Source organism: Dicentrarchus labrax, unplaced genomic scaffold (genome assembly GCF_905237075.1).
Source record: "Dicentrarchus labrax unplaced genomic scaffold, dlabrax2021, whole genome shotgun sequence".
Classification (NCBI taxonomy): domain Eukaryota; kingdom Metazoa; phylum Chordata; class Actinopteri; family Moronidae; genus Dicentrarchus; species Dicentrarchus labrax.
The window spans coordinates 3,990,782-4,007,285 of record NW_026136703.1 but is presented as its reverse complement, the minus strand read 5'-3'; the positions used below and the strand labels follow the sequence as shown (position 1 = coordinate 4,007,285).

The window sequence follows — 16,504 nt, the reverse complement described above, 5'->3', positions numbered from 1 at the left end:
AAAAAAGGTTTTCAAAAACCCAGACAACTTCATTTGAAATGTTTATCTGGGACATACTTCCTAAGGTTGGACATCTGCAAACATTGAAAACGATATTGATTCTTCATTTCAAAAATCTCAACCATGGGTGCTCTAGTTAGGAATCGTGATTATTACCACCACTGAGTTTAAATTGAACTGTTCAAGAAATGCAGCAAGTACTTTAAACATGACTGATAGTCTAGGAGTAGTTTACTGTAATTGTTTTTTCTCCTGTGATGAACACTGTCACATATTCGAAAAGAAAAGAGAATTCATCCACTGCCTTCAAATATTTCACAGTAACAAGTCTTCATAGAAATTCAGTGGAGTCAAAATATTTATGTTTCAAATGTAGTAGAGGAAAGGTCATAGGTTTCGGCCAAAAAGCGCAAGTAAATTATGGACACTTGAAAAATTTACTTTGTGATTGTCTACCCCTGATTTTACAATTCCCTCTAAACAACAAAAAAGACTAACTTTTTCAGATACTAGGGGTCTTTGGGAAAATCTCGGATTCTTGATGTCACAATTTTATTCAAAACTGACTCCTGATTGAATAACTGTACAAAAGGATCCTTCTTCAGTGCACTGTGCGAAAAGCTTTTATTTGTGTTCTTACTCCACTGAAATGCAATACAGAACATAAGTGTAATAATAAGCCAGCTGGTTTTGATGAAGATCAATGTTGAACAAAAATCAATTTTTGGTATTTGTGAATCGATTTTTCCCCACCCCTAGTAGATACCCACTTGATTTGTCTAACTCAGACTTATGAAGTCTCATATCAACTTCATCAGAACTTTAGAATGTATTTTTATGCAGGACTGTAAATTATGTCTCTCCTCCTTGACATTGGAATTACGTTTGTAATGGGATTCCTGATGGCCGGTATGGACAGAAAGAACAATAACAGCAACCAAAAACTGTTTCAGTGTACGTACGGGCATAGGAGTACTGTATTAAGATGTTCAGTTTGTTGCCTTTGTTAAATTGTCATGGTCAGTGCAAAAATCTACCCAACACTTATTGACATCAATATTAGGAAATTCAGAAATTAATGACAATATGTTTATGTCTGTGGAAGTCACCAGTTCACCCTGACTGGTATATTGGTCTTACTGACCTATCACAGAGATATCGGTATCGTTATCTGATATGCACCAATATGAAAACAGTTTTCTCTGGTATATAATGCAGAAAATGTTTGTGGCAAAGTTTGACAAGTAGAATGCGCTGTGATTTCCAAACCTGTAGCAGGCAGCCCAGAGTAAGAGAGAAGAAGCAGCTCTCAGCAATGTCAACTAGAACTGGTTGACAATGCATATTAAATTATTTGTTTAAGAAAGCAGCCTGCTGAGTACCTTTGTACTGGTATATTGGTGCACAATCCACATAAAAAAGGTCTTTTTTCATTCCAGCTCCATATTGATAATCAACCATTTCTTTCAGTGGCAGAGGCTGAGATGCTAGCAGTGGGTCACAGGATGAATCTAAGAGGTCACAAGAGGACTACAGGGGCAGGAAATGAGGACTGTTTTACTGTTCTCTAATTATGCGCTTTTGTCGTAAAATACATTATATAAAAATAAATGATTTAAATTATATTATCTAAATACGTTTTATATTCTCAGGCCTGTAACATGATTCAATTAAAACAGTGCGAGAATGAATGAACAGCTTGTAGCACACAGACATGCAACCTGTGATAAGGTGATCCACTTAGACATTGCGACATATTAGGAGGTACCAATTCAAAAAGGCTGGGATGTTACGTTGATCACTGACCTGCTGACCTGAAATGATTTAGTTTCGACTGTGAAACCATTAACAGACTGAATAAGCAAATCAAACGAAATACTGTGATATTTTTAAAAACTTGCTTCTGTATCAATATACAACTACAAATAAGCCATTAACATGGGGATCACTATTGGTGCTTTAGGGATGAAAATAGTTGAGTATTAAAGTTAATTTTAGACACTGGAAAAAAGAGGGTTGATGATAGCTAAGCCCTATTTATATTAATCATTGTCATGAGAATGGTTTGATTGTCTCAACTATGAAAAAGCTTTTCAAGGAATCTCAGGCTTCTGTTTGTAGTTTATTTGAACCACTTGAGTTATTAGTTATTAATATATAAACTACATCCCGTCCTACAAGTACGCACAGGAGACATAGAACAGTGTGCACACTATTGTGGGTGAAAATAATAATTGCATTTGCATCACTTGTACTGGGAGTGCGACTGTTTCCCAGCAACACCTACCAGGCAGCATTGCTGTGGGCGCTGTCGTCTAGGTGACAGAGCAACTCCAGGGTTTGGGGGTTGTGGGCGGAGTCATCAGGTGACTCATGACTTCCTGTCTCCCAATCTGAGGGCATCCGCCATACTGCCGCACAGGACACCACCCTGCTGTCGCTGGCTGGAGGAGGACAACACACACACACAATTAATCACAGTTTGGTAGAGTACTGTGTGTGTGTGTGTGTGTGTGTGTGTGTGTGTGTGTGTGTGTGTGTGTGTGTGGTTGGACAGGCGCTAATACGGTGACGTGGATGCACTTTCCTCCAAATCCACATTACAAATGAGTTATTTTGGCACATCCACACCAGAGCCAGAGCTGCTAATTGGAACCAGTGGAGTAAATGCAGAATTGATACAGTAATTGGACTAAAAGTTTGAGGCTGGAGGGCATAACCAATCACAATCACAGAGAGAGAGAGACAGACAGAGAGAGAGCAAAAGAGCCTAATTTCTTTTTGGTGTAGATATTGACAGTGTGTGGGCAGGCATTGGGCTATGAAACACTGGCGTTAGGCCTATTTGTCAAATTAAAAAGCAACGTGGTGCGAGTGCACAGGCTCTTGAGTGGTTTTAGACAACCTTGCACTTGGAGTAAGTGGGCAGGCAATCATCTTGAACAAAAGCCTTTTCTTGCTCACATACTGGAGTGCCGGTGGGGGACGTATGGAAACGCTATATGAACGCAACTGTGTATGTGTGTTTATTACACCTACGTGTGTGTTGTATGTATATATTTTGGTGTGCCAGTGTGTGGTGTGTGCAGCAGTGCATAGCGGGCTGTCTGAGCTTCAGCCTAGTCCAGAGTGGCTGTACACCTGTGAACTCAAGCATGTAGAACTCAGCTGACAGAGAGCGGGAGACAGAGGAGGGAAGACAAGGAGGGTGGTGGAGGGTTGTGTGTACCCCTAAAGGCCTACACTGCACTCTGCATCAACCTCCCCATGCCCCATCTGACATGGCTGTCTACTCCTGCGTGACACAACCTCAGACACTCAAACATCTTCTATACTTGTGAGAACCCTAACCCTAACCTAGTTCCCATCCTAAACCTGAAAACCAATCTTAACATACATGAAGTCCTCACTTTATATCTATATATCTTATTCACAATTAATACTGATGCCTCGACCCACATAGGCAAACAAGACCATCAATGAAAGATCTGCTATTTCTATATGGTTATTCTTAAAGCCTGCCACCAGGTCAGAATCCCTGCAACGTTAGACATAATGATTTATGGCACACATGAGCCTTTAAGAGCTTATATTTAAATTTTACCAGGCAAACTTTGGCAGTGAGTTGTAGGTTAGCCAGTTAAAAGAAAGCAGAAGCAATTTATTTTGTTTAGTTGTAGGCTATTTATGTAATCTAGGTGTATGAACAGTACTAAAACAAAGTTTACTTTATTTCACCATTATCATGTTAAAGTTTTTAATCTTACATTGATGATGGAGCACTGTGCATAAAAGTTTCGCAAGTAAATAACGAGTCAGTTGAACTTGCCGTCTTCTACATGTTCTTCTTTCTCTGGCATTTGGCGGCAGACTAGAATATTTATAGGCGTATATGCTGCACAATCAGGTCCGGGAGGATTGCATCAGTACAATCAGTACTGTAGGAAACGAGTATCGTCAGGTTTTCAAATTTTATTTCATTGCTTAACTCGTCAAGAATATTTCAGGCGACACAGTGCTACTTAGTATTTGAAACCATGTTTTCAGGGGCTTTGACAAAAATATAGTACATAGTTACCAGACTCTTCAAACTGTATATTGACATATTGCATATTGACAATATTGACATATTGAGTTTTAGACTGAAAAAGTATTGGTTAGGCTCTTGTTTTTGTTGTCGTGATTTCAACATTTGGAATTTATCAGCCAACAATTAGTATCGGACAATATTCGCCTTGCTGACTGACATCGCCCTATCGTCAAATAACATGTCATCCACCACTGTCAGTGGCTGATGATTATCTGTTGCCTTGCATCAATTGTTTTTGTTGGTTTCCAATCTGAATATTGGAGAAACAATCACCTCTATTTCCCAGCACTGACACAAATTGCACGCAGATACCGATATGCTCCATGCAGCAGCACGGGCAGTGAGCACTGTTCAGCTCTGCGTCTCACATCTTAGATGAGAAGAGAAATCTTTGCAGATTTCTTTGTTTCCTGGTACAAAAGGGTGAATAAATAATAACAAAAAAACATTGATATTGATGATTTATTTTGGCAGATATTGGAATTGTGATTTGATTAGCAATTATTTTCACTTTCACTGTAAACAATTTGATGATGTGACATTTGTTGAGGTCTGTATAACCAAAGAAACATGTTTTAATACTTAATACCAGAAGATCGGTAGGTCAGGACATCCATGCAGTACTACAGTATTTCAATATAATGCTGTTTTGTCACACATTTTGCCTTTATTAAAAACTGCATGGCGTGAAAGCACAGCTGATGTGCATGTGACCTTCAAAGATCTTCTCCTGCCTGAGAATGACTTCTTTAGCTCCTGCTATTATCCCTCATGTGGGTCATCATGTCCACACATTAGTATTGATTCTATCAGAGTCTGAACATGTCTTCTAACACAGTTGCTACTGTTAGACCTGTGAATACAGACTGGCTGTTATTGATCACCTGTTAGAGACCAATTACATGTTATGATTCTTAACTAAACTGCTTGAGGTCACTAGGTGGAAGAGACAAACAGAAAGAGAAAAGAACTGGAAGATAAAGTCTGTACAAAATGGGGACAATAACTGAAAACAGAAAGAAAGAAAAAAAGAAAAACACGATGCTTAAAGAGGCAGTGAATGGAGCCAGAGACAGAAGGAAACAGTAGGACTCACTTTTGTTATAGCAGGTGGTAAGCACAGCCTTATCTGCAGGACTGGCGCCAATGTGCCATATCTCCCCAGCTTGGTGCAGAAGGACATTCTTATTAATGATGTTATTCTCATCATCAAAGTCAATGATGTGGATCTGGAAGAAAAGCAGAGACAGAAGAGGAGAGATGCGTTGAGGATGAAGCTGGAGTTAAAACACTGCACGCTCCTCCCTCCACACACACACAGCCGCAGTTCAAAGCTCCATTCACTCCTCTGATTCTCCCGAAAAAAGAAAAAGGTTCTTCTTTTTAATATGACAGTAAACGTAATTTCAAGGCAGGCATCTCTTTGGTTCTTTTTTTCCCTGTCAACTTCATACGGCTGAAGACTTTTCATCGTGATTTGGCCTTTAAAGCGACGATTAAGACACTTTTAGAAGTCACACTGGATTCATGGGAGTTCTGGATATGACATGTTGGAGGAGTCAGAGGCAGAGGTACAACAAAAAGGAAATCGATAAAAGCTCATTCCAACTTTTTTTTTTTTTTTTAAAAACAAATGGCCCTGCTAAAATAGGCTGTGCATGAGGTGCATTATCCAAGAGAGCTTTTCTGTGAAAGGGCTTTAATTGTGTACTTTTTTAAAAAGACATTTTTTGTAAGCAAACCTTTGGCAGCAGATGATAATTTAGCTATAGCTAAGCACACTCTAATTTCACTTGTACTGTTTTGATCTGCATAGTGTGTAACTTATCAATTAAGCACATTATGGCACTCATGAGTGGGGCAGCAACAATATACTGTAGAAAACATTTCTTTCCTGCAGTATTAGAACGTTACCTTGTCTTGCAGTCTTAATGGACCACTCATGGCAAAAAATAGAATAAAAATCTACTGAAAATCCCAAATGCTGTCTTCACTATGGCGTTAACATGTGCTGTACATAGACAAAAAAATAAATTATAGTGTAGAAAACCTTGTGGTTTTTTTGGGTCTAGTGAGTAGGATTTAGTGGCATCTAGTGGTGAGATTGCAGATTGCAACAAACAGAATACCCCTTGCCTCACCCTCCCCTTCTAAGCATATAAGAACTTAGATAGAACATAATAGTGTCGGTGAAAGGCCCTTTTTAGTTTGTCCGTTATGGGCTACTGTAGAAACATGGTGGTTCAACATGGTGGGACTCTGTGGGAGAGGACCTGCTTCCTCTGAAGATAATGATTATTCTTCATTCGTTCATTCTGAAAACATGCTTATGATTTTAATATTCCATTTCTGCCTCCTTAATGTAACACACTGGACCTTTTAAAGGGACAGTTAAATACTCCTTGTTTTGTTCCCCAAGAGTCAGACGAGAAGATCGATACCACTCTCATGTGGCCTCTCATGCCAATTACTTCGAGAGCTCATTAATTAACATGCATCTCAGGTCTTTAATCTGTACATGCATAACAGAAACTTAATTTTTATGACATTTTATAGTTTCAGGGGAAATTGGTTGCTTTAACATTCTTGGCAAACAAAAGTCAGGTGAAGTGACTTTCCTGGAGTTTTGCTATCACACTGACTTTGCCAGTTGTGGTACGATTGTGCATACAGGGACATAAGCTTTAGAGGCACTGGTTGTCATACCTTTTAAACTTTGGGGATATCTAGGCTAGCAGTTTCCTGCTGCTTCTAGTCTTTATGCTAAGCTAGGCCAACCCTGACCCTGACCCTTGCTCTATACTCACTCACAGACATGAGAGTAGAATACCTTCATCTAACTCTCAAGAGGGACAGCAAATTATTTCCCAAAATGCTAAACTGAATTAAGATTCAGTTCAAAACAGATTTTTCCTTCAACCTAGAAAATCTCAAACCAGTTGCAGATGTGTAAGAATATCTGACACTCTTTGTGTATGAGGTTTGCATTCTTTAAATATAATTTATTGAAGCTGTGGGCAAAGCGTAGACTGTATTTGTTACCCATTTTATTGCATTTCTTTTGAATCAAGCAGCTCAGCAAATGAGTGCTCACTCTGAACAACTGATGTCAAAACCTTGAATTATGCAGTACCAATATTATTCGTAATACGCAAGAATTCCAGTTTTGAATTAGCTGAATAGGCTGATTGAAACGCTTGTGTTGGCTGGTAAGAAACCTGTTATATATGTGTTATGCCAAAAAACACTGAGGCTGTATATAAGTCTGGCCAGCAACTTCAACACTCTGGGTACCAACCAAAATGTGTGCTAGACCTGTCAAGGCATTAAATGCATGCTGGAATTCATTTTCTTTTCTTTTGGTATTCCTTGATAAGACAGATTTTCTCATTTTAGACTGTGTTTTACTTACTATACAGATGCTTGTGTTCAGACAACAATTAACATTTTAAAGGTTTGACTTCTTTTGATGAATAAAAAAGGGGTTTGTAGACACAAAAAATCTAATCCTCAACGTACTGAATAAAGTATTGTTTTCGTCTCAGTGCTGAAACTGAAAAGGCATCAATTAGCACAAGTCACAAAAAAAATCTTAACTCAAAAGTCCACAATAAATTGGGTTACACCTTAGCTGAGTCACTGCTGATCTCTGCCATTGCACAACCTCAGCTTTCCTGGTTCCAGTGTACTCATTACTTCATATTAGAAATCTTCATGAGGATCTTCAAGTATGCAAAAGATTTTAAGAACTTGTTAACAACTAAATTACTATAGAGCACCAGAAATACTTACAGGTTAACCTGATCTGTAATGCTGAAGCCTCGGCTACACTGAAAACACGATCAACAGCTGTCTTAACTTTACGGCACACAAGTTTAACAAACAAGCTAAACTTTTATCCATAAGAGGTTAATAGAAACTCCTCCTTACTGAGCTCTTTTCATTAGATGGAAATCTATTCTAAGAGGGCCCTCGATTGAATGCAGTTCAGGGCCTACAATGCAGTAAAACAGTGAGGGTCTCAAGGTTTGATCAGACAATTAATGGCAGTTTCTCCCATAAGAGAGACACTTACAGCACCTTGGGGGACCGTTAATGGGGTTGCACTGGACAATAACTCCTGCTAGGCACTTCCACTCCCCTTCCCTGTACTACTTTTACAGGCTAAACAAGAGGATGAAAGGAGGGGGTGTGAGGAGGAGGAGGAGAAGAGCATTGGTGCGGCAGCATCCTTCAGCCTCCTCAAAGTCAGCTAGGCGGCTATTAACCTTGGGTTGGACTGCATCGAGCAAAAAATTATTACGCAAAGTTATAATTTTATGGTGGTGGGGGAGCGGTACAAATAAATTCAGGCCGGCGGGACAGGGTAATTGGAGGGCCTAGTAATAGGGTCCCCCCGAATGAACCCAGGTGTGAGGGTAGAGAGAAGTTCCAGCCTTCCTCCCCCAGGTGATTTATCCCTCATTCTTCCAGTCCTGGGGAGTGACTCATAGCCTTCAGCCACTTGGGCACCCAGCCCAGCACTTTTAATTATGTGCCGATGGTGGGAGGAATTGAGGCACAGAGAAGGAGAGGAGGGAGATTGGGAAGAGGGGGTAAGGGAGGGATAAAGCCAAGCTGGCTCGTGGCCCCCACTTCAGGGGCCTCTCCGCTAAAGCTCTTTAGCCGCACAGATGACAGTAAGCGGGGCGGAGGAGTAGCGAGCGGGTGAGAGGTGCCAAGCTCGGGCGCTTTATCTCGTTAGCAGCCTTAAATGCCATGCCGACGCGCCCTCCGATTTGTCATTCCAGCTATTGGTCTCTGAGGGATTTGAGAGGTGCTCTGCGAGTTAAGAGAGACATTTCCACCCTGCATTATGCTTAATGGGAGGTGGAGAGGCCAGCAGGCTTATGGATACAGCAGAAGCTATCAGGGCTGAAATGCCAATCGAAAAAACATTTTTCACATTGCAAGTTCAAACTTAGACGAACTGAGCTAACCAATGTTGGCCAGCAAACTTATGCAGAGTGGAAAAGACTTCATGAATAAAACGGACTGCACTGACTGAACCTCCAAATCAAATGTAGGATCATCTCAAAGGCCATGACCTAAAAGATGAATTATGATCCCTATTAGATTTTACAGCTTTGAACACTCTTTTGACATTTATATCCGAAAACAAAGTCAATGAAGCATTTTATTTTACAATTTACCAACAAGGGTTTGAATTCTATATGTTTTCAAAGTACATAACTTCAGCAATCCATTCACACTAAAGGCCTTACACATTGTAATAACAGCGATGGTGTACATTCTTTGCATGCCACACTGTGATAAATGGTTCTAATAAGATCTTGGTGTGGGAATGTACAATGTTAATTTTGAAGGATGTTAGGGCGTGCAATCAACGCATGGTGAACGGTGGTACTATGATGTCAATTTAGAAAATGTGCAAACAATTTTAATTTTTACGTGTTGTAAACGCAGAAAAACGAAAACAAGTTTAGTTAGGCAGTTTAGCAGTAGGATTCTTCTTAACTTTAATCAAAAAAGTGCTTCCAATTTTGTGTTGGACTGAGTGTTCTTCGTACTTTTGAGCTCTAGTTCAACTGGTTGGTTTGTAGTTGTACAATGTGTGATTCAACCACATCTGTAGGCAAAAGTCCCATGGTCACACGACAAGCCTGCCATTATAGATTCCTCCTGACTGCATCCGACTGCTTCGCGGATATCTCTCAAAGAATTCTGTGTCCTTTGCGTGACTTTGTAGTTTTGGTGCGATTAATCATATATATATTTGTACAATTTGGGACAGTCTCTCCTTGAAGGCATTCAAGGTATAGCAATCAGTTTGTACACACGAAAAGTGTAAATAGTTTTATGAAGATTTCTAAAAGAGAGCTTGAGAGAAATGTTCACACACTGCCTACTTCCACACCTCAACACCTAGCCAATCAGGCCGAGATTAACTGGAAGCTACAAAAATTGGGAATCAGAAAAGGGCTTCTTAAACTGTTAGCTGAAACAAATACTTTGTTTAATATATACTGAGGCCTCGACACTGATAGAATTTTGATGCAGGATTTGTTTCCAACACGTATGACGTGTTGCCGGACATTTTTGGAAGGAAATGTTTTTGAAAGTATGTTCCAAAAGGCCACACTCGAAGGCGGGTTGAAAATCCGCCCGTCATAGAGAGGGCAATGTGATTTTTTTTAAATATGGGGAAAACGACACACATTTTCAAACAGTCTCTCTTGGAAGACATTCATAGCATGGCACTCATAGTTGTTCACAATAAGGCTGACAGAAATAGCTGTATTAAAAAAATTAAAAAAAGTAGTTGAAACCCCCCAGACCTTTTTTCCACCTCTACACAGCTGGACAGCCATGGCGTGAAGTGGGTTGTTGGTTAGTTACAAAATTTACAAAACTGTTGGACACAGCACCCTGATCCAGCATCAGAAGATTAGGGGGGAAGTGGGGTTCCAAAGCTTTTAGACCATCCGATAAGCAGTTCTGATGGACTATACCTCTAGGGATGCTCCAATCTGATCAACTAGATAGGTATCAGAGCTGATAGTGGGCCCTATTTTAATCACAAAAGCATAACAACAAAAGCAAAGCAGTAGATCTTGAGCATACAGACTGTGTGAGCATCTCCAAATGCACATGCTATTTTGGTTCATGTATGTGCGGCAGAGCAAATGAAGGCTCAGTGAAGGTGAATATAGAACGCAGGGTGAGGTAATTAATAAATGCTGTCAGCCAATCAAATTACTGTTATCATCGCTCTGAAACACCTGTGCCAATCACAGTGACACATGACAACAATAGCTTAATAAATGAAGACTTGGTTTCTCCAGGAAATCGTTGCTTTCTGGATGCTGCATAGCAGCACGATGTGAACACACTGCACCACAAGTCTGCAGCTTAAGGCAGATGGTGTGTTTTTTAACAGTTAATTAGAACAATGATGATAGAAACAAATAATAAAAAATGGTTTGGTGAAGCAGTTGATAGGATTGCTTTTCATACATAGAAAGCAGCTGTGGATACAGATACTGTAAGAATCATATTCATTTATTGATAATGCAGACTGATTTACCGTGGTTCCTGCTTTACCACATCAAACATTATTTTTTGAAGCAGATTCAAGCACATGTACTAGTTGAAGAATTTCTAATTAAAATAGTTTATTTGCATTTTAAGCATTATTCTGTTATTACTGCGCATTTAGTGTAATTAGTATGCTCTTATTGACAAAATCCAGATGAAACGGAAGTGGTTTGGAGACATCTATAAAAGGAATACCAACAACTTGCTTTGCATTGCCTCATTTCAATGAACCCCCCACCTGTTTGAGCCTCTCCTCCCACTTCTGCACTGCTCTGTGTTAGGCACCAAAGTACAAGAATTTCAAGGTCAGTAAAACACAGTCAGAGTGCTGGTGGCACTGGTCGCTGCACCGCCATGACAATACCCACTGACTTCATTAAATGGATCTTTTATCCACATTAAATACAGAAACCTACATATGAATTAGTATGGGGATTGTGCATTCCTACTTACAATCCAATTTAAGACAAATCACCAAATTTATGTTACTACTGTCAACTTTTCACTGAGACGTCACATAATTGCTCATAGTATGGTGGCCTTTTACAGACAAATGAATAAAATGAGCAATTCGCACCTTCATTACTACATAAATATAATAATTGTAGGCTAGGTTTACACTACTATAGAAGAAGAATTCGCCTGTCTGGTTTTCTTGTGTTTCAGCTCTGTGGACATGCCAGAGAGGAGGAAAGTGTTAAGAGGAGTATATTAAGCTACTAACAGTGTGTAATAAGAAATCACACAGATCGACTGGGATGCATTGTCACCATTCCCAACAAGCTCTGTATTAGACTCGCTACACAAGACTTGGATTGGACCACGTCTGCATTCGGTGCCAGACCGTTTTCACACTGAAGGCTGCCAGAAAATAGGCTTGTTTTTTTTCAAGGCAGAAATCTCTCTCTCTCTCTCTCTCAGAGCTAATTATTTCTCCCCCCGTTTATAGCCAACTGTTTCTGTCATCTGTCTCTGTAATGACCTCTGCAAGATGTGCATGCATGCACACACAGACAAACACACTCCCAGCACAAAACCCTCACTAGCACTCAAACGCACAGACTTTTGCAGAGAAACCACACACACACACACACACACACACACACACACACACACACACACACACACACACACACACACACACACCACCACGGGTGCACATACAACTGATCTGTCAATTATTTCTTCACCCTCCCCTTCCAAATGCAAAGAAGAAACTAGGGTGGCTGCGAAACGCACAAAAAAATTGCAAATGCAGACGGTTCAACATGGCGGACTCCATGAAAGGCGACCTGCAGCGTCTGTAGATAAAGCGGCTCATTCAAAGGTAAAAAAAACATAAGGTTTCCTATATTCAGCTGATTATACACTAATGAAAACATATTTATGAATATTATATTAAAATTCTGCCAACAAAGCCTCCTTAATGTCACATGCTGGACCTTTAAGTACAGTTGATGTAAGTGGGGCAGATGAGGCTGTCTCTCCTCAGCTATATCTGGGATATTTTGTTTTGTGGTATTGTATCAATTCTCAAAAACACTGTATTGAAAGCCCCCAACTGTTAGGGCTAGGATGTTGGATGTTAAATAATAAATACAAATGCAGTTCCCACTGTTCTAGTAAGTAAACTTTTAACTCAGATTTGATGAATATGGTGATGTGTTCTTTATACTGTGACAAAAAACAATGCAATGTTTCGCCTTGCTTACAGAATCACAATATACTGAAGCATAACCTCTGTATCGTGATATGTATTGTATCGCCAAATTCTTACAAATACAGAGCCCTGTCATTATTCAAACAAAATGATACACATTCACTGGTTCCAGCAATTTACAGCTTTTTCCTGTCTTACATTATAAACTGAGATTGACAGTTTTCACTGTGTTCTGATGTTTTATATAGGAAACACAACAAGAAAATAACACTAGATTAATCTAATATGAAAATGTTAAGTGTTCTCTTACTCCTTTAATAATGTTATTTATCATTCAAACATTCACTGGTTCCAGCTTCTCAAATTTAAGGATTTGCTGCTTTTGTCTGGTCTATATATTAGTCTCAAATATCTGTTTGGACAAATTAAATAAATTATAAAAAATATTTGGCATATTTATTAACAATTAATCAAATTGTTTCAACACAAAATTGTTTAATGAAAAATACTGCCAGATTTATCTGTTATCAAAATATTCTTTAGTTGGAGCTCTATGCCCAAGCCTTAAATCAAATGCGCGCACACACACACACACACACACACACACACACACACACACACACACACACACACACACACACACTGACTGTAATTATCTTACCTAAAGAAAAGGGGAACTAAGCACAAACAAAACATGCACTTTAACATTGCACAAAACTGCAATGTTACAGAAACTGGTCATTTGTGAACGCTATACTTGTCAGTTACGTTCTTTTGTTTTCTGATATGTTGATCTTTTTATTACTATGCCAAAGTTTTTCATGAATTTAATTCTTTAAGATCTGACATTAACTTGTCAATACAAATCCACTGAGACGTTTCATGCTGGAGTAACAAAAATAAGTCCTACTTTGGAATTATTTAGTTTTGAGTCTTTACAGTTTATATGCTTTTTTCCATGAACCATAGATCTACAGTATGAGAGATTCCTTGAAAAACACCACTGGAAAACAAACGTGTCTTTACAGAAGGTTGATCTTTTGAGCTCTCTCACTTTTTGCTATATGCAGGACTAAGCCCAATTGTGTATGATTACAACAACACCCTAACAAATATAGCTCATCCTTTCTGCATTCAAATCCTGATTGCCTTAACAAAAAGTCAAAGGTGACCAAGATCAGAACTGTGAGATCGTAGGTTGAGGTGTTGAACTGTTTTTAATTGGCCTCCACAATCTCATGTTATCATGTTGACCCATGCCTTTCTTCCAGAAACTTAGGAATCATCTCTGACTCTCATTTGAATTTTAAAAACTGAAATGTGATGCCAAGAGGTTATTTGGTCAGGCTTTTTTACCATTTAACAGATATTTCAAAAATCAAGTCCGTCTGCCTCTGTTACATTCCCCCATAGGAATAGAATGTGTGACTGTTAAACTGTGTTAAAATTGGATTTGTCACTCTAAAGGCACTGTGCGACTCAGCTTTAGGGCATTTGCATATTAGGTACTATTAAAATAAGAATTACACATTATGAAGATAGTTTGCGCAAGAAAACAAGGAACTTAAGTTTCACTTTCTGGTGTAGCTGTTATACCACTGAAGAAGAAGGAAAACAAAATGGTGGAAAGCCGGCTCATTAAGTGAACTATGATCACAAGAAATCCTTAATAAAAGGGTAAGAATTTATGCAGTTCACTTCTGTGTTTTGGTAGGGTTGGTTTTACATCTGATGCATATCGTAACAGAGCGAACATCTGGAGACCACTAATGATATACGATTTTTCAACTGATACGATAATCGATGATTACCTGCTTCTCATGACTGATACCGATAAGATAACTGATAATGTCAGATTTTTGCATTAGAAATGTTCATAACCTGTAGTTTTACACACTAGATGGTAAGAAAGGCTGATATTATATATATTCAATAGCTCTATTCTAATCAAATCCGACTGACATCACTGTCAAACAAACAACAGTTCTGACTCTTAAAATGTTCATTTATTTATTTCTAATAAGCTTTCTAGTAAACGTCAACGAAAACTTCACAAACAGTTTGGCTTTCATAGAACATAAAGCCAATCAATCATCAAGAATTCAAAATGAATTATTATTATTATTATTATCGACCAATTGACAATAATTTAATTATTCCGATATCTGCTCTGATAATTATCGTGCATCCGTTTTCACGGCTCGTTGATCCGTGCCTGGGTGCCTGATGTGAAAGTCTCATTAGTTCCTCCTCCCCTCTGTGCTATTAGCTGGTGAATCTGTGGACTGTCCATCTTCTAGATCAGCAGCTCTCAACCTTTTATCTTTTACTAGATTGCTCTCGTTGGTTGACAATGGCTGTTCCTGGCTTCTTGGCCATTTGTACTGCTTACACTCAGGATGTTTGCGTATTGCGTGCCTTTTTGTCACTTGGTCCATACTGTAGCTTCTTTATATGCTGTTGTCAGGTTAATGTAAGAAAGGTAATGATTTTGCTGATAGATTTAAATTTATCACTTAGTTATTTTAAGTTAGTTTTCATTTCCACTGTATTTTTATGTTAAGGAGTTCGGTTTAGAATTATACCTTTTCTTTCTGGACAGTGTAATTAGTACTGTGATTTTATTTCTGTTATTTTGTCCAGGACTCTCCCTGATGTTAAATTTCAGCTTCCATATCTGGCAATAAAAGACTGAAATACTGAACAAATTGACTTATTGTTAAATCTTCTTTATGTTCCTCATCACTCTTCTTCGGGTCATAATTTCCTATCTTAACTAATCTAAGTCTTTCCACTCTTATGCTACTGTGAATAATAAATCATCTGCAATTTATTAAAAATGCAGCTTTACACGTCAAATGCAGCTTTTGATTTAAAAGAACACATAACCGCTATTAACTTTTTTACTTTAGACCTTATAAACCCTATAAAACATTAGTGGATAAACTGAAAGCAAGCTCCATCCACTGAGGATTCATTTTTGTCCTGTTTTTTTAGTCAAACTCTATTCTTTGAAATCTTAATATCTTCTGTACACACTCTTATCTACTGCATGTTCATAAGAAAAAGGTCTACTCTCAACAAAAATGCATGTGGACACAAACCACTACTATGAACCAAATGAGTAGAATAGGGATCCTGTTGCCTCCTGTTGTAGACACTCCTTTCCATCGGTCTTTAAATGGTATAAAATGTCTGTAATGAACTGTTATTCTTACCTGGTTGTCAAATTTCAGTGACTGTGTGCCTACAAGGAAACGGATGGCATCAGTTTCAGCTGTCTGGGCAGTAAGTGCTCGTGCCTGCAAAGAAAATACGATGACTGTCCATTCACATAAACACAGACTACAACAGCAATGAACTGTTACTGCGACAAACAGCACAGAGCTAACGTCCACTGACAGGTCAATAGTAATGAATGGTGAAGCAGCAATATGTACCTGAAATTCGAGACCATAAATGACAGGAGCGTCGTCCTCCATTTTTCAGTGTGTTGCCAGAGTTAGCGCTTTTCTAATATTTGTTAAAAAACGGTGTCTCACCATGAAAACACTTTAAAACTACTAATACACTAACTGTGCTACGTACTGCACAAAACACAACACAGTAGTTGCACTTCCGCGATTTAAAAACTGATAAATGTTAAGCGTACGTAA

General features: G+C 38.8%; 1 protein-coding gene across 1 annotated transcript in view; it reads right to left on the bottom strand.

Annotated features, from left to right (window-relative positions):
* eipr1 (EARP complex and GARP complex interacting protein 1) overlaps positions 1 to 16,487 on the bottom strand; it is a 63,464-nt gene extending 46,977 nt beyond the window's left edge. Inside the window, exons 1-4 of the mRNA XM_051396294.1 lie at positions 16,289 to 16,487; positions 16,067 to 16,150; positions 5,187 to 5,319; positions 2,288 to 2,444 (exon numbers count right to left, since the gene is read on the bottom strand). Of these exons, the coding sequence (XP_051252254.1) occupies positions 2,288 to 2,444; positions 5,187 to 5,319; positions 16,067 to 16,150; positions 16,289 to 16,330 (416 nt within the window). The 5' untranslated portion in view covers positions 16,331 to 16,487. The remainder of the gene's footprint in view (positions 1 to 2,287; positions 2,445 to 5,186; positions 5,320 to 16,066; positions 16,151 to 16,288) is intronic.
* Positions 16,488 to 16,504: the final 17 nt, after the last annotated feature.